The sequence below is a fragment of the Pyxicephalus adspersus genome, chromosome 11 (genome assembly GCF_032062135.1).
Source record: "Pyxicephalus adspersus chromosome 11, UCB_Pads_2.0, whole genome shotgun sequence".
NCBI lineage: Eukaryota > Metazoa > Chordata > Amphibia > Anura > Pyxicephalidae > Pyxicephalus > Pyxicephalus adspersus.
The window spans coordinates 43,704,893-43,731,391 of NC_092868.1; the positions used below are offsets into that span (position 1 = coordinate 43,704,893).

The 26,499-nt window shown below is 40.5% G+C and overlaps 2 protein-coding genes and 1 long non-coding RNA gene across 4 annotated transcripts in view; 1 reads left to right on the forward strand and 2 right to left on the reverse strand.

Annotated features, from left to right (window-relative positions):
• The window catches only part of FAAP20 (FA core complex associated protein 20), a 104,907-nt gene extending 101,262 nt beyond the window's left edge, over positions 1–3,645 (reverse strand). The window contains exon 1 of the mRNA XM_072427162.1: positions 3,485–3,645. The gene's annotated coding sequence lies outside the window, so the exon portion shown is untranslated. The remainder of the gene's footprint in view (positions 1–3,484) is intronic.
• A 9,203-nt stretch (positions 3,646–12,848) lies between these two features.
• LOC140341342 (uncharacterized) lies at positions 12,849–19,902 on the reverse strand. The gene is made up of 3 exons (XR_011922852.1): positions 19,228–19,902; positions 15,794–15,890; positions 12,849–15,671 (listed from the first exon to the last, which is right to left on the reverse strand). It is a non-coding gene; the product is annotated as an uncharacterized lncRNA (long non-coding RNA).
• Positions 16,751–26,499, forward strand: part of SKI (SKI proto-oncogene) — an 81,136-nt gene continuing 71,387 nt past the window's right edge. For both annotated transcript variants that reach the window (XM_072427018.1, XM_072427019.1), the window contains exon 1: positions 16,751–18,065. In XM_072427018.1, the coding sequence (XP_072283119.1) occupies positions 17,157–18,065 (909 nt within the window). In that variant the 5' untranslated portion in view covers positions 16,751–17,156. The remainder of the gene's footprint in view (positions 18,066–26,499) is intronic.

Consider the following 26,499-nt stretch of genomic DNA (forward strand, 5'->3'; position numbering starts at 1 on the left):
TTTCTGCAATATAACAAACATACCATATCAGTTTTTTAAAATACACCTAATATTAACATGCAATGCCAAGCTGCAATATCAAAAGCTAGCAAAGTATTTTCTTGTATTAAAAGAGGAATAGACTGCAGAGATGGAGACATAATCCTGCCCCTGTACAAAGGATTGGTCAGACCTCATCTGGAATATGCAGTCCAGTTTTGGTCACCAGTTCACATAAAGGACATTGTGGAATTGGAGAGAATGCAGAGAAGGACAACTAAACTAATAAAAGGAATGGAGGAGCTCAGCTATGAGGAGAGATTAGGTGAACTGAATCTATTCTCCCTTGGGAAGAGACGTATAAGGGGGGATATGATCACCGTGTATAAATATATAAATGGTCCACATAGAGAACTCTCTTCCCAATTATTCACTTTGAGATCATTACAAAGAACATGAGGGCACTCTTTGCGTCTGGAGGAAAAGAAGTTTAAGCTCTGGATAAGGAAGGGATTCTTCACTGTAAGGTCTGTGAAAATGTGAAATCGGCTCCCTCAGGAAGTAGTTTCAGCAAATACTATAGATTGCTGTAAGAAAAAGCTGGATGATTTCTAGAAGCACAGATTATAACTGGGGATTAAGGCTTTAAAATAAAAATAACAGAGACTGTTGATCCAGGAAACATCCGATTGCCTCATGGAATCAGGAAGGATTTTTCCCCCCTGTAGGAGCAAATTGTACCAGAGTTTTTTTGCCTTCCTCTAGACCAACTATGTCTAAAGGGTTTTATATCTGGGATATGTTTACTCCCCTAGTGGTGGAACTTCATGCACTTATGTCTTTTTTCAATCTGATTTACTATGTAACTTACCTGTCCTCATTTTGTTGCAGGTGTGCCATCTTCTTCTCTTCCTGATCTTGATTGGCTAGGCTGATGTCACTCCTGCACATGTGCATGGGAGCTCATACAGTCCTGGCAGGCCCAGTAGTTGCGCATGCGCAGCGTGTTTTTTTTTTTTTAAAGAAGATAGCAGACAGGAACATAAATATGATTATTTTTGGTGATGCCCATTCTGCAGTAAAGAGCTACCTATTCACAAATTTTGCAAGTGGGACTAAATATCTATTTTAACCCATTTCCTAGCTACATGCATGCATACCACGGGCGAATTGCAGGTCCTCTAGGTCAGAACATTCTTTCTAAAATTAGTAGTTGGATTTTGAAATACATTAGTAAAATACAAAAGGTCAAAAATGCTGCAATTCATCTTCTTGAATCTGAAGCGTTTTGTTCAGACACATAAAGAATGAGCTTCCTTTTGTTTTTTCAAGTGCAGCAGCTGTGTGTCTATCAGTTCCGCAGCAGCCAAAATACAGCAAATGTTCAGAACACTTCATAATGCTGCAAGTTAAAAACAAACTTTCTTCACTCTGCTTGTTCTGTTCCTTTTAAAGACCTGCGGTGTGATGGCTTGCTGTGGGTACATGGGAATAAGGAGCCCCTTTCTCTGCACACAGCTTTTTATAGACCTAATCTGCCAGACTATATTCATGCCTTTTTTTTTAATGAAAATGTGGATTTTTTCTGCTACATTCACATTAATATTGTCAATAGCTAACCAATTTGTTAACTTTTACAAATATTAAAGTTATACATTTTACAATTATTAGCAAATTTCAAAAAGTTAGACTTTTTTTTAAATGATTAAAGCATATTTATAGCCATTGTTTTCTTTTTTGGATATAGTGGTTAAGATGGTTATCAGCTTTTTTTGCTGTTTGCCTACAATCAGATTTTTCTTAACTTCCTGTCTTGCAGAGGGGAATTGAAAAGGAAATCTTTTAAAGTTGGACAGTTTTCCCTAATAAAAGATTTACTCTTCTGGTGACGAGAAGTATTTTTCTTCACTCGCAACACATAAAAACATCTTTCCTGGAAGGACATCAATAAAACAGCAATATGTAAAAGTAGCAAACGGCCTATGGTTACTGGTGCTACTATTGGTATAGACCAAAAATAATGTTTAAATTTGTGGGTTTCATACAAAATAAAAAAAGGAAATAAAAAAAACCTGAAAACTCTATATATGGCCCTCTCCAAAAATGGGGAAACTTTCACCACCATGGTCCACCAGGTTTATAAACATGGGCAGCATGGTGGCTCAGAGGTAATTGCTCTGGCCTTTGAAGCACTGGGTCCCAGGTTCGAATATCGGCCAGGACACTATCTGCATGGAGTTTGCAGGTTCTTCCCGTGTTTGTGTGTATTTCCTCCGGGTATCCCGGCTTCATCCCACATTCCAAAAACATGCAGTTAGGTTAATTGGCTTCCCCCCATATTGACATTACTAAAGACATATGACTATGGTAGGGACATTAGATTGTGAGCCCCCTTGAGGGACAGCTAGTGACATGACTACGGACTTTATACAGCGCTGTACTATATATATATATATATATATATATATATATATATATATATACGGTATAATAATATACAGGGAAAAGGAATACTTTTTATATCAGAACCTCGTGAGGTTTTTTACTTTTTTTACTTGTTGTGGGGGAATGGTAAGGGGCAATATGTGATTTATATTACATACACAAAGAAAAAACATTAAAGCTTAGGAGTTGGATAAAAGTTAGCTAACTTTTTCTTCTAAGGGCCAATGTGCAGAACTGTTCCTTTCTGCCCTCTAGGTGTCAGTGTTGCAATGGCAGTATCAGCTGAATTTACAAGACATGGAAGGGTACAGATATCAGACAAACATTATCTGCTGGAGATCCAAGGGGAATTCTTTTTGTGGATCAAAAGAAAAAATACAAGAAAGTAGAACAAGGTCAAAAAGACTGGTAGCTTTACACCAATCGGTGATCCTGTTGCCAACACGAAATTCTGCATAAGCTCAGTCGGTGAGCCACTGAATTACAAAAGTTAGCCAGTGAATATATAGAAATACAGAAAAATTTTCTTTAGCTTAAAAAAGGAGAGTTGCTCTAAATGAATTGCTATGATTGAAGGCACACACAGAACATGCAATAAGCAGAAATTCCCTTAAAGGAGATACACCGTTTCCATCAAAATTAGGGTTGGGCTTAAAATCTAACTTGAGACAAAACCGATTATGCAGATGGGGTTTGGAATCTTTTCTTGATGACTCAAGTAGTAAGAATTCCTTACAGCGGTTTCTGTCTCTGCATCCCCCCTATCCAGCCATAGCGATGGTTTTATTCTATCAGCTGGATGCCATCAATATCTGTTTGTTCTATAATATGAACAATATGGTGGTGTCATCACAGGGCTTTGGAATGGCTGTGGCTTTTTGAAGGGACTTAAAATTCTAGCAAGGAGATTTTGCCACTAGAATTCTAGCAGCTGAATCCAATCCAAAAACTATAATGCGATATTTGGGGTGGTGGTGCCCCATAAGAAAAACTTTCCAAAACTTTGGTAAAAAATGTAATAAAGAAATAAAATCCATTGAAGGATCTTTACATTGCTCACATGTGCTGGATGCTTGCACCCCTTTGCCATATTTTGTGGCTTTTCCTGCTGGACCCTAGGTCCTGTGCTGATGTAGGGACCAGCGAAAGGGATCACAGATGAAGCAGGGATCACAAGCATTGGATTCTCCTGGAAGTATGTTGGATGTGAAGGTGCCTTGGGTGGCTTTTATCTGCAGCAGAGCAAAGATTTCATGAACATTTGCTGGAATCGGTCTTTACAAGTGCTTTTTTGTTGTAGGGCCAATTTATATTATATGAGCAATGAGCACTGAGTATGTAAATGTATGTGTTGGAGTGCAATTTTTCAAAATAACCCCCAGTCCCATCAAGGCGACACAAAGCAGATACATGTGCATAAAATAGAGCACCAAAGCATTAATGTGCATTGTGATATTCTGTATGTACATGACTTTGCCCATATCCCTCCTATTGTGTGTTAATTCTCCCACCTACTAGATTGTAAGCTCTTCTGAGCAGGGTCCTCTCCTTCTGTCTGTATCTGTCAGTCATTTGCAACCCCTATCTAATGTACAGCACTACATAATATGTTGGCACTATATAAATCCTGTTTAATAATAATAAAATGGTTTGGCTGCCTTAAAAACTAAACAATATTGTGAGCAGGACACCTTTCATTACATAAGAAACATTCTATGTCCTTTCTGCAGTAAGGCAAACTTACCTACCTGTTTGCAATCTTGTCTTGAATGCACATTGAACTATGCATGAGCTCAATGTGCAATATAAGCATACCAGGTGTTGGAAATAAATAAACTCCCATGCACATGTGTGAGAATTACAATGTTTTAGCCTGGCTGATCAAGATGACCAAAGATCCCAAACCCATAAATAGACCTAGTAAAATATAGGCACTGGTGATGGAATGAGGAGAGGTAAGTTTAGGGTCTCTTTAATGCCATGCAAAATAATGCTAGAGTGCATGCGTTAATAAAATGCACAAAAACTGCACTGTGTGAATGAGCCTTAAAGCCAAATATTGATTTTTTTTTTAGCGTACAATTATTAATACAGTCTCATCAGATCTTTAATGGCAGCAGGGGGTCAGTAAAGCCATAGTCCTGATTGATTTGCTATATTTTCTGCTATTATTGGAATCTTTTTGTCATCGCACATCCATGCAAGAAAATAGCAGGTGTCGGAATCTAGGTTGCTTGCTAGGTAATTGTGTATATCCATCAGGTCTCACAATTCTGCGTAGCTTCCACGGCAAGCAGTCATTTGTTTTAATAAAGCTATAAGAGACTTTCACTGCACTTATTAGGAGACACAATAGACTTCCCACCAATGAAACTGCTGAATGTGCTAGCTTGTCTAGCTTCTAAAGTGAAGCAGGGAGGGCTCACAGACACAGCAACCAGAAAATTTCCTACTGATAGAACCAAAGTGAATGAAAGGAGTCCTAAGTGAATGTAAAATTCAAGCAAGGGGTATCCTGTGCTCAATGCAAAGCTCATCTCATCACCAGAAAATGATAAATTAAAAGTGTGCATCAGTAATATTGATGGTGATTCATTATTTCAGCCACTATGAACCATAATAACAACATAAGGATATAAGTGCTGCATTATAAACAATCATTGTTACCTATAAAACCCAACAAGAAGGTGAATGATATATACCGGGGTAATATTAATGTAAGATATTCCCATATAGAAGATCTGAATTATATTTATCTAATAAAAAATCTGTATTTTCTATAATTATTGATATAAACCCTAACTCAGGGACATTAACTTTTTGTTTATTGTTTCTTTTTTTTAAAAGATTATTTTCACCTATTTTGTTGTTTCTCTGTACTGCTGATCTTTGCAGCCTTTTTGCAAGCTACATACATCCCTGTGATGGCTGAATGGCATTTCCTAGGGTACGATTCCTAAGGGTGACAACAAGGAACTATGGCTGTGTAATGTGTGCTGAAACTTCAGTTCCCTATTGGGAGAATATGTAATAAGGTGACAACACAAGAGCTCAGGAGACTGAGAGACCTCATAATGGGAAGTGGCTGAGCAAGGATCTTTGTGGCAGGACCCACAGGTAATATTTCAAGGTAAACTGCAATTTAAAATGTAATGAGAATTACTTAACATTAACATATATAGCAATAACATTTATAAGGTTATATGATGTTTTAGCAATTTATTTATATATGATGTGCGTTATAGATTTATATATGATTGCTCTGCCAACCCAGCAAGTTTATGTCAATGCAGAGCAGAGTGGGGACAAAGACGTCAATGCTAGTGCACACTACCTGCATTGCTTATCTTATAGATGGGGGGTCTTTTTAATTGGAACACTTCCTTCAAAAACCATTATTACTTGTTAGACATTTTCCTGGCGCTACAGATATGAAATCAATGCTAAGAATAGACACATTGGGCGAACGTCAACTCATGGCTCTTAGATTGTAAGCTCTTCAGGGCAGGGTCCTCCTCCTGTGTCACTGTCTGTATCTGTCATTTTCAACCCCTTTTTAATGTACAGCAAGGTGTAATATGTTGGCACTATATAACTCTTTTTTAATAATAATAATCCCTCTTAGATTGTAAACTCTTTGGGGCAGGGTCCTCTTCCTGTATCTGTCTGTCATTTGCAACCCCTACTTAATGTACAACGCCACGTGATATGTTGGTGCTATAAAAATACTGTTAATAATATTAATAGATGCCCGCCTAATGCTTTAGTAAAGGGCCTGTATTGATGCTCAATATTTGTTGCTTTTGGTATTGAACGTTTGTTATATATAAATGATTCAGACCGGCCACTTTATGCAGAGAGGAGGGGAAGGACAAGTGGTCTGCATAGATAACCAAATAATATGTTCGGGTTGGTTGTTGTAGCAGATTTTATTATTTGGGTAAGGTAAATCTAATGTCGGTACAGCGCATCGTGTACTAAAAGCCTACAAAAAGTCTTATAAGGTCCCCTATTTGTTAAAAATTTGGAAAAAAACGTGTTTCTTTTCTGTTTGCTCCTATTGCAAGAATTCTTACAATTGAAATGAAAAATCATTTCTCACTACTGAATCTGCCCTCGTGCTTGCCATCTTTGCAATGTGAATGCTACTGAATCTATCAATGATGTTATAGACCATTAAAGTATTGTATGTTACTCCATTCTATAGATGTTATGAACTGATTTGTCATTTTAGTATTTTAGAACACTAAATTCACCAGCATGTTTGCTCTGTACATTATAATATGCACATTGCAATAATGCAAATCATCCAAAGAAATTATTTCAGTTTGGATACATACTGATGAACAGAATTAACTGCAGATTTCAGATTTCCAGGGACTCCAGTGGTGAGATTTCCCTGCTGTAGTTTGTATTTCTGCTTCCTCCTACAAGCCAGTAATGAAGATGTCATTCTTTTACAGCTGGATTCCTCCGCTATGTGATTACTCTGTTCATGGGTCTATACATGACGGAGATCCACATCGAAATAATTATGGGCCCTCCTGGCTATTCAGCCTATGCCTTAAAGCTGAACTACAGGCACATCTATCTATCTATCTATACTCTTTCTTGCCACAAAAGCCTTCTCTTTTCTTCTTTCTTCTTTTTACCTTCAATTTAGTACTAATTGGCTTGACAAGGTAGTATCTCGTATGCTCCTTTCCCCTAACCAATAAATATATATATATATATTACACAATTCTAAGATACAGGTGCTCCTGCCAGAGCTAGGATGCTGACCTTGCTTACTCCATTGCAGTTAATACAATAAAGGAGAATCCATGAATCAGATCATTTCTATCCCCATCTGCACTGTAAAAAGCAGCGCAGCCTATTTGCCGCACACTGCTGCTATCATTCCCTTTTCAATCTGTTGTTTAGAACAGTGGTTGCCAACCATTGGTCCATGGACTACTGGTGGTCCACGAGAAGATATTAGTGGTCCACAGAAACATTTGGACATTATTTGCAATTTTTATGTTATATTAATAATAAAACAAATATAATATTCTAATAAATTCTTGTATTCTGAATGAAAATTTTCGCCTTTATATTGCACTAAATTCACCAACTGTACTAGAGACTGAAAAACAAGGGATGCGCAGCGTGACGTCAGTGTTGTATTAAGTTGTATGAGGCAGCCACTGCCGAGCCGTACGCTTCAGTATTGTTTCCAGCATTACGCGAATACCTCAATACCTTAAGTGAAGTAATACTTCACTTAACTGTTAGCTGATCAATGAATCAGAGCCTCCACAATCCTTGTTAGGCAGAATTAGGAAGATCATTATTTTACAAATGTATTTAATGCATTAATGTCAGGAGTTCATTTTTAAGCATTATTATGACCTGTGAAATTCTAAAACCTTTTCACACCAAATGCCTTTATTTTTGTCTATTGGTAAAGTGCAGGATATATAGGTAATCATGTTATCTAGAATTGTGAGTCAAATGTCACTGATGATTTAAAAAAAATGTAGGCAAGTTGCCTTTTCTATAGGCACCATACACTAGTTTTACTGACCTGCAATACCCAGTATTACCAGCAGTAGGCATTGGAGAGACAGACTTTCTTGTATTGGTAATTACTGACCCATTAGGACAAGATGATAGTTATAATGGAATTCCAGACGTCTCTTTATGACAGTCCTTGCAGGATGTCAAAGATGAAAAAAAATATTGTTCAGAATGCTGGACATTATTTGTCCAGACATTGGGATCACAGAGAATGTTTAGGAAATGTTAGCTTATCTCTGAGCCATATTAATATACAGTAATTAAAAAAGAAAAAAAATACAATGAATACATTCAGAAATAGGAAGCCTGTTCACATGACATAAGCAAATATAAGTTGGCAGCAATAAGTTGCTTTATAGGGGAAAGAAACTAACTGGTCCTTGGATGTCTGACAGGTCGATTGTACTTCTTCCTGCTTTTCTATTTATATCTAAACAAAGGATCAAATCTCTGTTTGAGCTTTACTACTGTAGCGAGATCAATGGGTGGCGTACAAAGGAAAGAAGTTTCTGTGCCCCTTAGACTTTAGAGGAGGCTTCTGACATAAGGGGTAATTGCTTCTTGCCCCTGGGTCATTTGGGGTCATTGGATTTTAGAAAATATCTAAGCATTAAAGTGTAAGTAAACCTAAAATCTATTTTCAGTGAGTTTAGAATCATGCTTACCTGTATACAGCTTTCCTATAATTGTCAATCTGTTACAAAGTTTCTTGTCTGGGGTAACAGCACGTCCTGTTTCAGGCTGACAACACGAAGTCATTGCCTTGCAGTTAGCAGTTGTGTTGCCAGTCTGTTACTCTCAATGCTAAAGGCCTCTATTAGAAGAGTAATCCAAACGTGTGCCATTTATAGCTCCTGAAGAGCAAATGGGAAAAGCAAACTGCACCACAGGGCAAAGCAATTGCACATATTGCCCTTGCATTTCCTGTGGTGGTCCAGTTCTTCCTCGAAAAGCAACCATTGGGCCAGAAGAAATGCCATTTTCAGCATTAGCGCCAAAACCGCATTGCTTTCCTCCCATAATTGACCTTAGACTGTATTAATGACATATGACCATGGTAGGGACATTAGATTGTGAGTTCCACTGAAGGACAGTTAGTGACATGACTATGGACTTTGTACAGCGCTGCGTAATATGTCGGTGCTATATAAATACAGTATAATAATAAGAGAGAAAGTGCCAGGTGGACTTGGGGCTTTTTCTATGGGACTACAGCAACATCTAACATCTTTCTGTAGAATTAAAATGTACAACATTTCTAGAATTCTTGTAGAATGCAGTCTGATTTTGCAGGTAGAATTCAGCTAGAATCAAAATGTATTCAGAACTAACTACGTCCTGTCCATCATGCAATAAAACTACTTAATAGATAATCTCTATTTTCAAGTAGAATTTTTCTAGATCTGAAACTTGCATCACATTTGTTGCTGTTAGGAGGAATGAGGTTTTCAACTGGCTGAAAAATCAAAAAGGGGCATTTCATTGATGAATTGGGTTCAAATTCATTGTCAGGTCAAATTTCACAGTGAAAGTCAATTTCTTTTTATTTGTGAGATTAGGCTGAGCAATTGTCTAAATATGAGTAAAGCCTTAGGTTGATTAAAATGTGTCTAAAGCCAAAACAAATTCTTTTATATTTTGGATAGGAAAGGTGCAGTTTTGGATAGCCAGGTTTATTTAATGCGTTCTATGCCTCTATTTGGGAGATTAACCCTCTCTAGTTGTCCTAGCGGCCATTGGCACCAGTACATGTGATGGGAAAGACAAAGTTTACATGTCACTGGAACAGAAAAAGAGGGGAAATCCAATGGGGAAACACCAACCCTTCAATATTAGATGGCGTCTCTAATGCAAAAATTGGAAGAATTCTCCCCAATGGGCTCTCTTAATTTTTTTTATCAGTTTCGAATGAAAGATGGTTTCCAACATCCTTTCCTGCATTCATTGGTGAGTGGATAAGTAGTTTGAACGTACACACAATAGTTCATTCTGAAACAGTAGAACATGAAGGTAATTGGCAACCAAACATATGTGTCCAATGTAGTGTCTGGCACATGAGAATTGTCGAAAAATATGGGTCTTCGAAGCTGAATGTTAATGGGATTTTTTGGGAGTCTAATATACAGGCCTCTGCTGTTACAATTCTGATTTGAATATTGTTGATCAGTCAGCAGATGGTGCATCTTCCGGCATTATGGACCAAACAATATGCGGCATATGATAAGTGATTGTTCTTAAATAGAATATTGTCTCTGGGAGAGTGACTGGAATCCAAGTACATTTGTACAGAAGGGAAAAGCAGCTCGAGTACTTGACGGTCATTATTAACTTGGATGTTCATTCATAAACAGAAATGCAGATTTTGATGGCAAGTGAGAATACCATCTAGTTCTTTCAGCCTGCCAGTTTTAATATGGGCACGTTCCAAATGATATTGAAGGCTTGAAGTTCACACAGTACTAAAAATGAGTATAGAATATGTTGCATGCTTCATTAGCCCTGGGATACAATTAGGAGGACTGGGTGCAGGGCATTTCCATGGGCCGGTACGGATATGGTGATATCTTTACCTATGCTGCAATGCCCAGTTGATATTTTTTGCACTAACATTTTGTGCCTCCAGAACGGCTTACCCAAAAGTCAGATCTGTAAGTGTGCAATCAGATCGCTATCAAACATACCATACTCAGGACTCATGTCCCATCATTTCGCAAAACATACAAAGAACATATGTGTCGGAAGCCACTGCCATGGAATGCAGCAGAGAGGTAGGGTTATGTATTCAGGGTTGCCTATGTTTCAGTACCAGCATCTAGGTTCATGTAGGAGCAACTAGGTCCATGTACGAAAAGGTGGCTACAAAGTGGCTTCATAGGACTCGGCAAAGCAACGTAGCCACCCACAGACAGGAAAATGTATAGTCAACTTTGAGGAGCTGTTAAAAAGGGGTAATGAGGTCAGTAGCCCTAATTTGCTTAAAATGTTGAGATTTAATTTTTCTTTAACCACTCATCATTATTAATATAATAAACAGGATTTATATAGAGTGGGAACTTGTGTCAACTTGGAACATGATGGGTGTTATAAAGCTGTCCTACCTTATTCAAACCTGTGGTCACATAGGCTGGTAGAGGAAACTCTTCCAATATCATCTTCCTCTGTGGCTGTAATATTTCATGTGCTGTGTGCCAAGAACTGCAAAAGAAACTAATTATTGAGGTTGTGAAATTAAGTATTCTACATAGTTTCACATAGGCTCTTTCTTGAGCACAACTGGTATTCACCCACCCCAAAATTGATTTTTAAGACCCCAATATTTGTGTAAAATATGTAATATTCATTAGAACTCCTCCCACTGACTCTTTTGTACCTCCTTCAGGTGTGTTATATTTTATGTCCACCTGAGATGTGAGATTTAGTGTAATTTGGTCCCATGCAACACTACCCCTGAAAGTGACATTTTGGAAGGAGTCAATTTTTTTTTCAGGGCTGATCAGTTAGTTTGGAACTTTATTTTTTTATGCAATATAATCCATGTACTCTTGGGGATTGCTGGAGGGACCTGCGAGTTCCAATGTCTACCAACAGGTGGTGCTAAAGCTGTAATCTAAAACTGCAAAAAGCGGAGGCTGTTCTAGTTACCCAGAGCTGGGTCAATTAATGTAGAATTCAACATCTAGTACCTCCATTATAATGACCACACTTTTTAAAGCAGAAATAACTGCCATAATTTGCCCTAACTCCATTGGTGGAGTGACATCTTTACCCAGTCCTTTCCCAGGTTTGGGATCTTTAGTCATTTTAATGTAGTATGAATCTTTACTAAAATGTAATTTCTTTAAGGATTATAACACCTTTCTTACAAGGCCACACGAGTTGTGAATTGCTGTGGTCCATTGGGCTCTACAATACAATGTGTTGGGTTGCTATTGTCAATGCACCACACATTTCCAACCTTTTCATTGATCTGCAAAAACTTGACACCTGGGATTGGTTTAGCCATGATCAGAAAAGTTCAGAGACTGTAGGTGCCAATAAAACAAAAGTCTGTTAACAAACCCTCTCTATCATGTAAGTTGGAGGCACCCCGCTGTGCTCCCCTTCATTGAAATGCTCAGCAGTCATTCCTGATTGGTTGTTCACGAATCCACTATGGCGGATTGATGAACAATGTAAGGGGAACGTTGTACACGTAACTTTTTTGCTCATCTCAGGTGAAAATCATTTAATTTGTGTACTTGAGTCTTACTATTTGAGTCACACATTTCTTACTAGATAAGACAATACAAAGCATGGGAAACAATAGCAGTTGCTTCTTTCATATAATTCCCCTCTGTTTACTGAACTCCCCTGTACATTCATGGGGTGTTTATTCATTAACATCAGTCTCTGTGCACAACACTTACATCTAATTTCCATAACACATGTGTAAATTTACACACACCAGGAAACCCAATATCCATATTCTATAGATGCCGAGAACTTTGGTGACTTGGTGTAACAGTGATACCTGCAGGGGCTATCAGCACCATTATGTCTTTATTACTAGTTTCTAGAAAGAAAAAAATACCCCCTCAAAAAAAAAATCCTAATTTTACAAAGATATTGCACTAGGATAAAACATTTGTGTTGTTTATATGCTATATAAGCATAGGATTCCATCTAATAAATGCAAATCAGTAGAGTGAGAAATTTATAAATATTTTTATTATTAAACAAGATTTATATAGCACCAACATATTACGCAGTGCTGTACAATAAATAGGGGTTGCAACTGACAGACGAATACAGAAAGTGACACAGGAGGAGAGGACTCTGTCCAGAAGAGCTTACAATCTAGTACAAAAGCGGATTTTGCTTAATCCCCCCCCCCCCCCCCATTTAAAATCACTGTAATACCTTACACCTGATTCTCATGATATCAGTATTTAGGACTGTGCACAATGAAATGTCGGTTCCCAAAATCTCGTCATAAGATCAGAGATATCTTGTGGAAATCTTTGAGTAGGGGTGGGAAAAAGACCAATCACCCTGCACAAGGAGTAACAGCAGGAGTCAGGTCTGGTCCAGTGTTTCTCAACCAGGGACCCTCCAAAGATTGCTAGGGGTACCTTGAGCAATGGAAAAATTCTGTCTCTTAGGTCAGTGTAACCAATGATTATTATACTAAATATTATTATTAAATAGGATTTATATAGCTCCAACATAATATGCAGCGCTGTACATTAAATAGGGGCTGCAAATGACAGACAAATGCAAATAGTGACACAGGAGGAGAGGACCCTGCACCGAAGAGCTTACAGTCTAGGAACTTTTTGGGTATCTGTAAGGGTGACATTCTGCCCCTGGCCAGCAATGTAAGAGACATTCTTCCAACTGACCCTCACTACTTCCCACCACTACATATCTCCCCTCCAATTGTGTGTTACTTCCCCCACCTTCTAGATTGTAAGCTCTTCGGGGCAGGGTCCTCTCCTCCTCCTGTGTCTGTATCTGTCTGTCCCTTGCAACCCCCATTTAATGTACGGCGCTGCATAATATGTTGGCGCTATATAAGTCCTGTTTAATAACAATGATTTCAAGGGTTCCTCCAAGGTGAAATGATTAAGGATTGATGGTCTGGTCTGAATTAGAACAGAAGAAAAGTGCTGAAGTTCTTTTACACAAGATTACTGCACAGATAAGGAATATTTGTTATCTGTAGTTATTAATATTAATAAACAGGATTTATATAGCGCCAACATATTACGCAGCGCTGTACAATAAATAGGGCTTCATATGACAAATACAGACAGTGACACAGGAGGAGGAGAGGACCCTGCCCTGAAGAGCTTACAATCTAGAAGGTGGGAGAATTAACACACAATAGGAGTTCAGCTTTAAATAGTTTTATAAAGTTTTGTTTTAAAGTTTCTTTGTAGCGTTTGGTGGTAGTTTCCACTTTTCTTTTGGCTCATAAACATTTCTGCACATTACAGACATAAAACCGTCATGTGATCCAGAAGCGACCCATTTAATGTTAGATATTGGGGTCAGTAACATATCTCTGGTTCTTCTCTTCATAGTATGTAGATAAGATGTCAGGAATTCTGGTGACCTCCAGGCCAGGGGCTGCACAGTGTTTATTTTGTGTATTGGTATGTACTAGACCTTTCCTCCCGGACACGGCCTATAGAAAGTTTGGGGCAGCACCATTTATTATGCCCCCAAAACAATCATGAAGCTATCCCATGGACAAAAATATCAAAGGGAGGAACCCCGCTGCGAGTTTCCTTCCACCACGCGTGACATGTATGTGACTGATGCTACACAAAAGCAGAACTGGAGGAATAAAAACAAATGTAAAGAAAATCTTATATACAAATATGGAAAAATAACAATAACAAAAATATTATTCTGTAAAGAAGCAGATAGAGTAGAATTTAAAGTGACCCTGTCACCAATATAAAATTCCTTTCAACAAATGTTCAGGATCCACTGACAATTCTGTGCTGGACTGATATGTTTAGCAATGCAATGGGCCTGATTTATTAAAGCTCTCCAAGGCTGGAGAGGATACACTTTCATTGGTGAAGCTGGGGGATCCAGCAAACCTGGAATGCATCTGGTCCAGGATTCAAAACATTTGCTAACGAAATCCTTTTCAGGTTTCCTGGATCACCCAGCTTCACTAATGAAAGTGTATTCTCTCCAGCCTTGGAGAGCTTTAATAAATTGGACCCAATGAGACGACTCGGTAAATAACATGGAGAGATCACTGCTAGATTTTCACAAACACGCTCGTCCTGGGTGAAAAAAATCTATAGCTTGACCAGGCACTTGGCATTTTCAAAAGAAACCCAGCAACCGCATTTTCTTCTAGGAAATCGTTTTTCAACCAGGGTTCCTCCAGAGGTTGCCAGGGGTTCCTTGAGCAATAAGAAATTTGTGTCAGGTCAGTCATCAATGATCTCCCTGGTTATCTGTAAGGGTGACATTCTTCCTACTGACCACCATGGTAATATACTATGAGCTGTATATATTATAATTATAGCTGGGGTTCCCTGAAGACTGGAAAGTATGTCAAGGGTCCCCTAATGTAAAAAAAGCTGTTCTACAACATTAAAAAATAGATCTAATATACTGCAGACCAACATTTTTTACATTGCATAAAAGGGTGGATAAAGCTCTTGTATAATGAAAATTGAAAAATACTTTTTTTTTAATACTTTTTTTTAAAGAGGAGGACCCCTATCTTTGGCAATAAAACCCTATTCATTGTACAGTGCTGCGTAATATGTTGGCGCTATATAAATCCTGTTTATTAATAATAATAATAATAATAAAAAAATGGGAAACCAGCAGCCCCCCGGGGTACATACGCCCCGTATCTGAAGATTCTGCTCTTTGATATCAGGATCTTTCCTGGAATGTCAAACAAAAAGCACCGATCTCATGCATGCGCTGTGAAATCGGCACATTTTTTACATTTACAGGAAAGTGCTGGGTATCCAGAAGGGAGATGGGACAATGTAAGAGTTATTGGACTAGGATTATGGAGATTTTCCAGGTATAAAAATAAGTGTCACTGTGAGCAGCATGGTGGCTCAGTGGGTAGCACTCCGGCCTTTGAAGCGCTGGGTCCTAGGTTCGAATCTCGGTCAGGACACTATCTGCATGGAGTTTGTAGGTTCTCCTCGAGTTTCCTCCTGCATTCCAAAAACATACAGTTAGATTAGTTTGCTTTCCTCTGAGTGTGGTTGGGGGTAAAAAAAAAAAACAAAAAAACAGCTGATAGGGGTAACCCCGAGTCACAAAAATAAACACTTACCCCCGGCGTCCTGCCCTCCTCTGGCTGCGCCCTCTTCCTTGATCTGTCCCCTGGCGAGTGTGCTGACATTCCCCGGGAGTTCTGTGTACAGCCAGCCCTGGGGAATTTCAAATTATTTTGTATTTATTAGAAAATAACTGTACTGAATGCAATACATTGGATTTCTAAAAGCAGTACATTGTCTTTCACGAAGATTTATTTTACCGTATATAATATTAAAGTTTGAAACATAAAATCAGGTCAAAGTTTATTAAATGTATTTAATTTATTATTTTGACATGATTTTGTGTTTCAAACTTTATTATACTCATACTATTATATTATACTGTAAAACATATTTTCATTAAAAACAATATTAGAGCTATAAATCTGGAACCGCCCAGGAAGGTAATGACATGGGACTTTGGTACGGACATTACATTGTGAGCTTTTAGGGACAGCTATGACCATGGACGTTGTACAGTGCTGCGTTATATGTCGGCGATATATAAATACCGTGTAAATAAGTGTCATTTTTTTTTTTTTACTTAAAGTTCTGCTTTAATGTGGCCAAAAAAGACAAATAATCCCTGTCTGAAACACAAGAAGAGAACACCAGGGGTCAAAAAGTCACAGCTGAAAACCATTACCTGGCTGCCCCTCCACCACCACCTTTCATCCTGACCGACCGCCTGTGTTTAGCTCAGCAGCCGGCTCGGTAACCACAAGTTTTTCTTTTTTAGTCTGCTTTCTACAGACAAGTTTTTTTTCCGCTTTGCAGCAGGAAAAAAAAAAGAGCCAGCGGGGAGGGGAGGTTGTTCCTGGAAGAGCCAGCCTGGGGAGTTGGTCACATTCTTGGCCGGGATTCAATGACTGAGGCAGACACCAACAAACAGAGAGAGGGGGTGGAGAAGGGAGAGGAAAAAAAACGAGAGGGAGGGGAGGAGGAGGCTGCTGCGCTGAGGCACAGACACCGCGGTGTTAGCTGAGCACTCTGGATTGGAAAGCCAGGCTGTGTGCATGGGACTGGCTGCTGCTGCTGTTTTTTTTTTTGTGGTTAACGTAACAAGAAGAAGAAAAAGTCGTGAGGGGAGCTTAAGGCGACTTTTTCTATTCCACTAAGGGGCACGGTTGTCTAGACCAGTCAACTGCGCGAGGCGACGTTCAACATCCCATTGCGAGGGGCGCGAGGAAGTTCAGTACACCCCCCCTCCTGTGATTGGAGGCTATGGACAGCAGAGAGACTGCGGGGCACGTGTGAGGGCTGTGCGGATGAAGCGGGACTGCTCGCCCGGCTATGGAGCTGCAGTGAACTTCTGAGCAGTTGATAGTTTGTGTGTCGCGCCTTCCCTTTTTTTTTTATTTTGGATCCCGTGTCGCCCCGATGATGGAGACGGTGAGTCGGAGCTTCCAGCCCCATCCCGGTCTGCAGAAGACCCTGGAACAGTTCCACCTGAGCTCCATGAGCTCTCTGGGCGGCCCGGCCGCCTTCTCAGCCCGCTGGGCACAGGATATGTATAAGAAGGACAGCGGGAAGGAACCGGAGCCGGTCCTTCACTTACCGGTGCAGCCGCCGCCGGTGATCCCCGGTGGCCCGCTGTTTATGCCGTGTGATCGCTCCACCGAGCGCTGCGAGACCATCCTGGAAGGGGAGACCATCTCGTGCTTTGTGGTCGGCGGGGAGAAGAGGCTTTGCCTGCCGCAGATCCTCAATTCGGTGCTCCGAGACTTCAGCCTGCAGCAGATTAATTCGGTGTGCGATGATCTGCACGTCTATTGCTCCCGATGCACGGCCGACCAGCTGGAGATCCTGAAAGTCATGGGCATCCTGCCCTTCTCTGCGCCCTCCTGCGGCCTCATCACCAAGACCGACGCCGAGCGCCTGTGTAACGCCCTGCTGTACGGGGGCAGCTACCCGCCCCGCTGTAAGAAGGACTTCCCCGGCTCCCTGGAACTGGAGCTCACCGACAAAAGCTTCAGGGTCTACCACGAGTGCTTCGGGAAATGCAAAGGCTTGTTCGTGCCGGAGCTGTACGCCAACCCCGGGGCCCCGTGCATACAATGCCTGGACTGCCGCCTGCTCTACGCGCCGCACAAATTCGTCGTACATTCGCACAAGGCGCTGGAGAACCGGACGTGCCACTGGGGATTCGACTCTGCCAACTGGAGGGCCTACATCCTCCTGGCACAGGATTATACCGACGAGGAGGAGCAGGCCAGGCTGGGCAGGGTGCTGGAGGAGATGAAGGAGAAGTTCGACTACAGCAACAAGTACAAGAGGAAAACTTCCAGGGTGAGCACGTCAGGGGTTAATCACACACTGGCAGCTAAGGGGTTAAGCACACTGACATTCAATGTTGGGGCACATGAGGGGTTAATCACACTGGCAGCTAAGAATTTTATTCACATTGGCATTCAATATTGTGGTAGATGCGGGGTTAATCACATTGGCAGCTAAGGGGTTAATCACATTGACATTCAATATTTTGGCGGATGGGAGGTTATTCATATTTTCTAGACACTTTTTTGGGCAGTGAAAGTGTTAAACATCAGCCCTACGTTCCCTCATTGGCAGGTTGAGGGTTAATTAAATTTAGCTCCCCTACTAAATTAGCTCCTGTTGCCTTTTTTTTGACAGGGGGTTAAAAAATCAGCCCGAGTCCCCCTTCACTTTGACAGCAGTTTGAGCAATTTTGTGGCAGACAAGGGGTCAGTCACATTGACATTGACTGCTAAGGGGTTAATCATATTTGCTAGCCACTTTTTGTTTGGCAGCAAGCAGTTTAAGCAATTTTTTGGGGGGGTTAATTGGCTAAAAGGAGCATTGGCAGACAAGGGGTTATTGTCACTGACTTGGGAGACCTTTTCTGTTTTATACTTTATAATTTAGACTTTAGTCTAATGGAAAGAATAGCTTTTTTTGGGGGGGTGGGGCAGGGCAATGAAGGGGCTAATGGTATAATGTAATGATGTAAGCAAGATACAAATTAGACCAAAAGTGGTACTTTGAAGGCCAATGGTATGAACATGGGGGGTAGAGCATTTTTTTTTAACTTACTAATGCAAGTTTTATTTTTTTTTAGCATTGGCAGCTGAGGGGTTAATTTCTATGTATGTCTAAGATGAGACAGTGATGGGTTTATTTGTTGTGAATTGTTAAAAATGTTTGTTTTGTCTGTTTTTTTTTTTCATTCTTTGACAATATTTATTTAGATGGCTACACTAGGGCACCTAAGAGGTTAAATGCATTGCTTTTGATAAGTACCCTAAAAATGTAGGTTTATTGGACTGGAGTATGGTAGTTGACAGGTTAAAATTTATTGCTAAAAGCTTAATGTGTCTTTAAATTTTGTTGCCATTTGTATATAATGTGTCACTTTTTTCATTAATGTATTGTGGCTTTTATCAGTAATTGGTTCAGTGGGTTTGTTGGCAATTAAAAGGTTAATATTTACGGTCTCTGTATTTTGTCATCTATGGGGGCCCCTCCGATGTGTGTGAGCGGTTTGTCCTCTCAGGGGTTAATATGCTTTCCTGTATCGATTCTTTGATTTGTGGAATTGCGGGGTTCCGATAAGACGCCGGCTCGGTCAGGATGTGGCGGGTCCTCTTTGTTTTCTCCCTGCGGGTTAATTGCAGTTCAAGTTTGTTTGGGGGCATTTGGGCAGAAGTGATTGGCCATAAAGGTGTAATCTGCACTTGACGCCAGACATCCCCAGAGTTCAGCAGAAAAGTGTCGGTGTAACCAGAGTGCTGCCGTATTGCCGGGGAACCCGTCACCTATGGGTGCCCATAGAGGCCAGGTTTTCAGTCATCCCACGGTGGCATTTACGTGACCTGATGGCAACCCGCTCCGACTGCTGTGTTGATGTCATTGGACGATATAAATAATTGCCTAGCGTCCTCTGCGGTTGCAGCTATTGATTACAGAGGCGTTAGGAAATACAGAACGTGCGTTTTGTACATCATTTATATGTAAAAGTGCCGAACAGGTGCACACCGCTCCCGTGTCCCCAATCCCCACCCGCCATAGAAATGCATTTCAGGTTTAATTTTCCGATTATATAGAAATAATCCGCCTTACACCTGTGTTGGGCAGGTAGGACATAGGTGCGTGTCCCCTATATTCCACCGCCGGAGAATTCTTTCTAGGAATGGCGGCGTATTTATTTCTTGCCGTCCAGTGAGCTTGGCACGGTAGTGGTGGCAGCATTGTGTGTAGGTGGTGTATACATAACTGGGGCAGCCGAACTAAGACATGCCACCCAGACTGACTGTCCAGACGCTCGTGGTTTATTTTAGGCGTCTGGGCTCGACCATATGTGGATGCCAGTGTGCAGAAGGCAAGTCGGTAGCTGGCACCGATCCGACTATGTGGGCAGCACTTAAGAACCGTGCAGATGACAAACTTTTTCCATGACCCTTTTTAGAATCCTCATTTTCTTCCTTCCTGCGATTGTTGAATTATTAAACGTTAACGTTTCAGATCCGCGTATCCGTCAACCGGGTAGATAGCCACCCTTGTATAAAGATTTCCACATTGAAACCTTTTCCCCGGATTTCTTTCCTTTTGCCAGTCTAGTTCCCAGACAAAAAAGTATCAGGTTTTCTTTGACGCTGCAATCCACGCGGGTTCTTCATTGATGGGGAAATTGGCAGTTTCCTAAAGCGAGAAGGGGGGACCCTCCGCTTTGTGCTATTGAGTAACTGTACAATTTGGCCATTCGATATAGCTATTCATTGCCGTTTCTGCATAAAATGCGACGATCTCGTGTGATTCTTCTTGGCGCATAATAAAGTTGCATTTACAGATCTCTACTTGGGAGGCCAATTAAATCACATTATTGCCGAAACCTTTTTTTACTCCCTCTCCCCCCCTCCTCTGTATTATCGGTGAATAGACTCGTTCCCAATTTCCCCAGGAGTTTCTTACAACTGTGTGTCAGAGCTATTGTGGCGCATTAATGAGGCGCATTATCTGTGATAGTTGGAGGTGGATGCGTTTTTAATGGCTAGTCTATCCCCGGCTAATCAAGGATTGAGGTGGAGGATTTGAATAGCTCTGTCTGGCAAGAATGGACCTGTTTGTGAGTAGCCGGGACTATATTGTTTAACCCGTTCCTAGCCAGACACCCGTCTGCCCTTCTTGATTTTACATTTTGTCCTTTTTTCTTTAATACAAGATCGTGTTTTTATAGCCGTATAGTTTACATCTCATCGCCATTTCCAAGTCATCGTTGTATCTAATGACCAACAGGCTGATGGTTTTGATAACCCGACCAGACCAACGTCCCCTAACTTGGGCTGATTTGGGTTGCGTGTCTTCAGAAACTGCTTTGACTGCACATTCATGTTGCTATCTTCCAAATGCAGGCCCCTCCGCCACAATCGTGTTTTTCTGTATGATAAGTTATGGCTTGGCTCTTCTACGTCTTGACTGGCAGGATCTACAAACTCATTGACACCACGCAGACGTAGTGTTGGCGGAAGTCTTTTTTAGGTGTGCAGGCATGGTTTGTGTTTTATTTAGCCATCGGGTAAGACATTTTTAGGAAGGGCGTTGGTAAAAGAAACTAGTTGTGGGAAAGTTTATGCCAAATGATGGCCATGTGGGTAGAAATTGTAGAGGCCGGTTAACTAACCGACAGGTGACCCAAGAGATGTTATCTTTCTGAAAGGAGAGAAGATCACTTAGGAGTTTTAATAGGAACTGCATTATCAGTGCAATCAACTCTGCTTTACTTCTTTCTACTGACCTGATATCTCTTATTTGGCTACAGGGGGCCTTTTTTAACTTTCTATTTATCCCAATAGATCTAAATCTCATTTGGCTGGATTCCCTGTGGGCATCCCTCCCCTTTCCCCCTCCCTTCCTATTATCCCTTGTCTCTCACTTCTCCATGGAAAGACTCGTGCTCTATGGACTCTAAATGGCACTTGGCGAGCTTTTCTTAAGAATTTAGCCAGCCAATGTCTTCTCAGCTAATTGTGCGGTTTTTTCAATGGCTCTCAAATACTAAAATCAGAAGTTAGATTGGCAGCGGCAGCCATAGTAAAAAGTTGAGTTAATAGCAATGAATGCACGTTGATATACAGGTCGCCACTGGGCATGACCATTGTGTACTAATGTTTAAAGTGTACCTGTCTCCTAGTCTTCATTATAGTACTTTTATCTTTTAATAATGAGCGGTGTACACATGTGCAATAAATATTGTTGGAAACAAACAAACAACTAACGATCGGTCGTCCGATAAATCGTTAACCAAAAAAGTGCACAAGGCTGGCCAACACTAATGAATGACAAATGTGGCTGGAAAAGAACGACTGTCCCGGCGGATCTGATTGGGGCGACGATCGTTCACTATTGTGTGTACAGTGGTTCAGTGATCGTGGATGGTTCTGTCTTACATTTTCTCCGGTACACGTCAATTCCTGCATCGTTCAAACGATCGTATCTATTGTGTGTACATTATTGGTGGATTATATTTGAACAATCATATCGCTTCAGCATGTACAGAATTTTGCACAATATGATCGTTCATAATTAATCGATTGTTTTGTAACGATAATTATTGCACATGTGTACGTAGCCTGATCCATTAGGAGTAGTCTCACTGGCTTCCAGTACAACAACTTATCCAACCAGCAATAGTCCCAATAAGATTTCAGTAATTGTAAAGTGGTTGTTCTTGGTGTTGTAGAGCTTATATTTGTTTTCTCTTGTTATCTCACTGAAACCTTTTTACTACAGGCTTGCTGATTATTTAGCATTCGAGGGATAAATCCCTTTGCCCTGTATCAGAGTCCAGTTATTGCCATCATCAGTACTAGTGTACACAGCTATTGGTCTACGGATTGTGCAACATTGTGTTTCCTAAATTAAGGTCAAGGTTTCCATGTAGTTGGTATGATTCCATCCCATGGGTATGTAAATAAAAGCTTGGGAAACATTTATTTGTCTGTGTCCCTGGGCTTTCTTTTGGTCTATGGATTCATCCAATGATTCAGTGAGCTGATGATAAAAAAAAGTACTTTACAGACGCACAAAATGGGTCAGCTCTGAAGTGCTCCTGGGTTTGTGAAGCATTGCAGACGCCTTTTGTGTGTGTCTGCTAAAGCGTTGAGTAAGGACCCTGATACGGCAGACAGGATATCAAGTGTTGGAGAGTCTGGGCTAAATAGGACATAGACACTGTGAGCTGGGCAGCAGACAAGCAGACTTTTTTTTCTGATATGAATGTGAAAGTCATTGCAAAAAAAAAATGTGCAACCACTTAGGCTTCAGCTAACTATGGATTCTGCTGAGCGTCTTTGGATGACCATGATTAAGATTGTGGCATTAGAAAAGTATTGTTTTTTTTATATCTTTTTGCTCACATTATAGTTTTGAATATTTTTGTTTTTTATGGTATTGATTTGTATGCAGTTCTCCTGTGTTGCATATACAACTTCTTTTTCTGTCGGATGTAGCATCATTTTTATTCAAACCTAAATAATTAATAAGCTAGACCAAGTCTGATAAATGCCTTGTAAAAAAATGGAATGTTGGGTGGCACATGGTCGTTCCAATACAGTGTCCTCCCCAGGCCCTTTTAGCTGGGTGCACCACCTGGCACTTTTCAGTAACCACCCAATGTTTTTAGGGGTAACTGAAGAGTTGGGTCACAATACAGGGGCTGCCACCCACCTACAGTCTCTTTCCACCCAGCTTAAAAAATAACACTGCAATAGCTATTGTTCCTCCAGCTTAAAGGCCAACATTGGCTTCCTTAACTTATCCCTCCTCCACTTGGAAGTTTGGTGGAGCCACTGTTACTCTGCAGCGATAGTGCTTGAAGCTTTCCTTGTGGCCAGTTTTGCTGCCATCCACAATAAAAACCCGGTCATCCGGACGTTCGCTTCTGCAGATTCGGGCTCAATTGTATAAAGTGCCAGCGGACCCCGAAGCAAATACTGCAAGGCTTATCTGTATAGCTGTGATATGTTCAGCTGCCTTTTTCTAAATCTGTCTTTCTGATAAGCTCTCATTAATGATGTCAGTTCTGTGCATAATGGAAAAGGCTTACAGTAAAAGGCGTGTTCCAATGATTTTTTTTTTTTTTAAAGTTCCCTAAAAGCGTTTTAATACCAGCATCTGGCTATTGGTCAAGTATCGGTTTTACTCAAGAATAGTCTGTCTCGACATTGCACAAGGCTAGACATCCAGTTCCTCTGGCTGCAGCAATGTTTGGAAATGGGCTTTGTTGCAAAAGAGTCATCAGAAATCTATTTTATCCGTGTTGTATTGGCAGCCTGTGGAACCTCTATTGACTATAGTGTAACTGAGCTTTAGTGCTATGACTCCTTTTGATTGGTTTTACTATTTTTATATTGGCAGCTGGTTTCTTGGGAGCTGATTTGCATTCGTTAGAGCTGGCGGGATGCGGGCGACATTGGATTAGACTGGTCAATAGGTGCATGCCACGGAGCTACCGATCATTTACCTGGTCCTGCGCTCTGTCTTTAGCCATTCCCAACGCTATATAAAGCCAAAACAATTTTTACCATTTCTTCACTTAGTAAAAAAAACGATGCAATCATTATCCAGCAAACCAGCCTCATACCAATGAAAAATATGGTGCACTTACACTGGAGCAGTACAAGGAAACCCTGAAAAGCTTTCATCTTTTGATGACTATTGTGAAAACTAAGAATATGAAGTGATCTCTAGGAAATTTTAGTTTAACTATTGGGCTTTTCACAGGCATCATATAGGGCTAATGAGCTTTTAAGCATGACATAACACAAAAAAAGTATTCCGTACTGCCATTTTTCATTCACTGCTAATTATACAGAGCTGAATATTAAATAAAATATCGGTTAAATTGAAATTGCGCTGATTACGACAGTAGGGATAATTTTACCAGCCAGCTGAAACCACCAATTACTCTTAATGTGACAGGCAAATGTACGGAGGAAATGCTCTTTGAAAAGAGTGGTGCGGGCCAGTTGTTGATTACATATGCACAGATTTATACGCATCTCCGTTTTGCAATGGAGGACGGATGGCTAAGTGCTATTGCTAGGCAGGTCTTTCCCAGTATGCGTGACGCAACGTTCGCTGCTTGCCTGACTAATGTCAGTGTTTTGTGCGCATGTTTTAATTATTTATCACCTTTTGGGATGGGCTGTATGTTGAACTATGTTCCCATTATGCTCTTATCTCCCCATTCATGCCTTGTTGTATACAGTGTCCTTACTGACCCTGTTGATTTAATTTTTTTTTTTATGCTTGTTTTTATTTTTCTCGATCATGCTAGTCTCATTTGTAGTACTGTTTGGTATCAAAGGTTGACTGTAGTGTTCAGTGTAATTAATGCAAGCTTTAGGTAATGCTGGGGGGTAGCAGTTAACAGTATGGAGCATTGGTCTAGTTAAAAGGCTTCCCTGTGACCTATTCACCATTCAGTGAGGATCTGTTTGCTGTGCAAATGGCAATTGGAAATGCAAATAAATTGGGATCCATTGTCTACCCATGCCTAGTAGTGCGCTTGGGGCTAGTTTTTGGTCGCCTATGATATAAAACCCTTTGTTTGGCCCAATGGATTTTAATTTGGGTATATTTTCCTTGTTGGTAAATGTCAATCAGGCTTTAAATAACCCTGTGCTGAATTAAAATTGCTACAAGCTAAGACCACTGAACCTTTATGCACAATAGGCCATTGGGTTCAGCATTGCAACTATTCATTTCTTGGTGATTTTGCGTCAGCTTATCTGCACATGTGAACTGAAGCATGTGGATATAACCTCCAACATGCCATATGCTCATGTGTATTTTAGAAGATAAGTTTACAGATATTACAAAATTTTAGGTGTGCAAAGAGTTAAAAAAGAGCGCAATAGTTTAGTTTGTGTTTGACTAGCACTGCTAAAGGAATGCCAACAAAAACAATCCCGCCAACCTAGCTGGTCCCTCATTCACTTTATTACATATGGACAGGGTGTATTATTTCTGGCTAATCTCAGGCTTTAGGCAGCAAATCAATAAAAGCATTAAAAAGTTTAAATCCCCGTGAAACTTTAACAAAGATTTGGTAAATATAAGTGCCAAGCCTTTGGCCTCCTGCACCTATTTTCCTGCCGCCACTCCCCTATCCTCTAAGCCATTCATCCTTTTCATATCTCTGCTGTAGGCAATTTACATCACTCCTTTACTTTTTTTTTTTTTCTCCAACACCCAAACAAAAGAGCTGGAGGGAGACTGAAGGAACTTGAATTTCAGGCCTAGGTTGCAAAGAATTGTTTAATATTTAACGGGTTTACTCTTCGGTGTCTGGTTATGGCCACTCTTGCCAGACTAAACACTTTTGTACCAAATTAACCCAAAGCCCATTGCTGCCAAGCGCTCCCAGGACTTACAATGGGAAGGCTGAGACTCGCTGTGACTGTGAACTCAAAAACCTGGTCATTGCTGTGTCCTTGGCTTCCTGGAAAAGGCCATTTGTTGTTGCTGGGAGGGCAAAGTTGAATGCTGTGTAAAGGCCAAAGTGCCTTATCTCCGTCTATGCCATTTGTAACGCCTCACATGTCAATTAAACCTTGTGGCCCTTGTTAAAGCCTGGGTACAAATCTCACCCAACCGTGAGGTATTTAGCAGGATGGTGAAGGAGAATAAGTTTGCTGTTTGTTCACAAGCGGTTAACAGAATCAACAAACCCTAAACCAAATGAAGTATTTTTTATGATTTT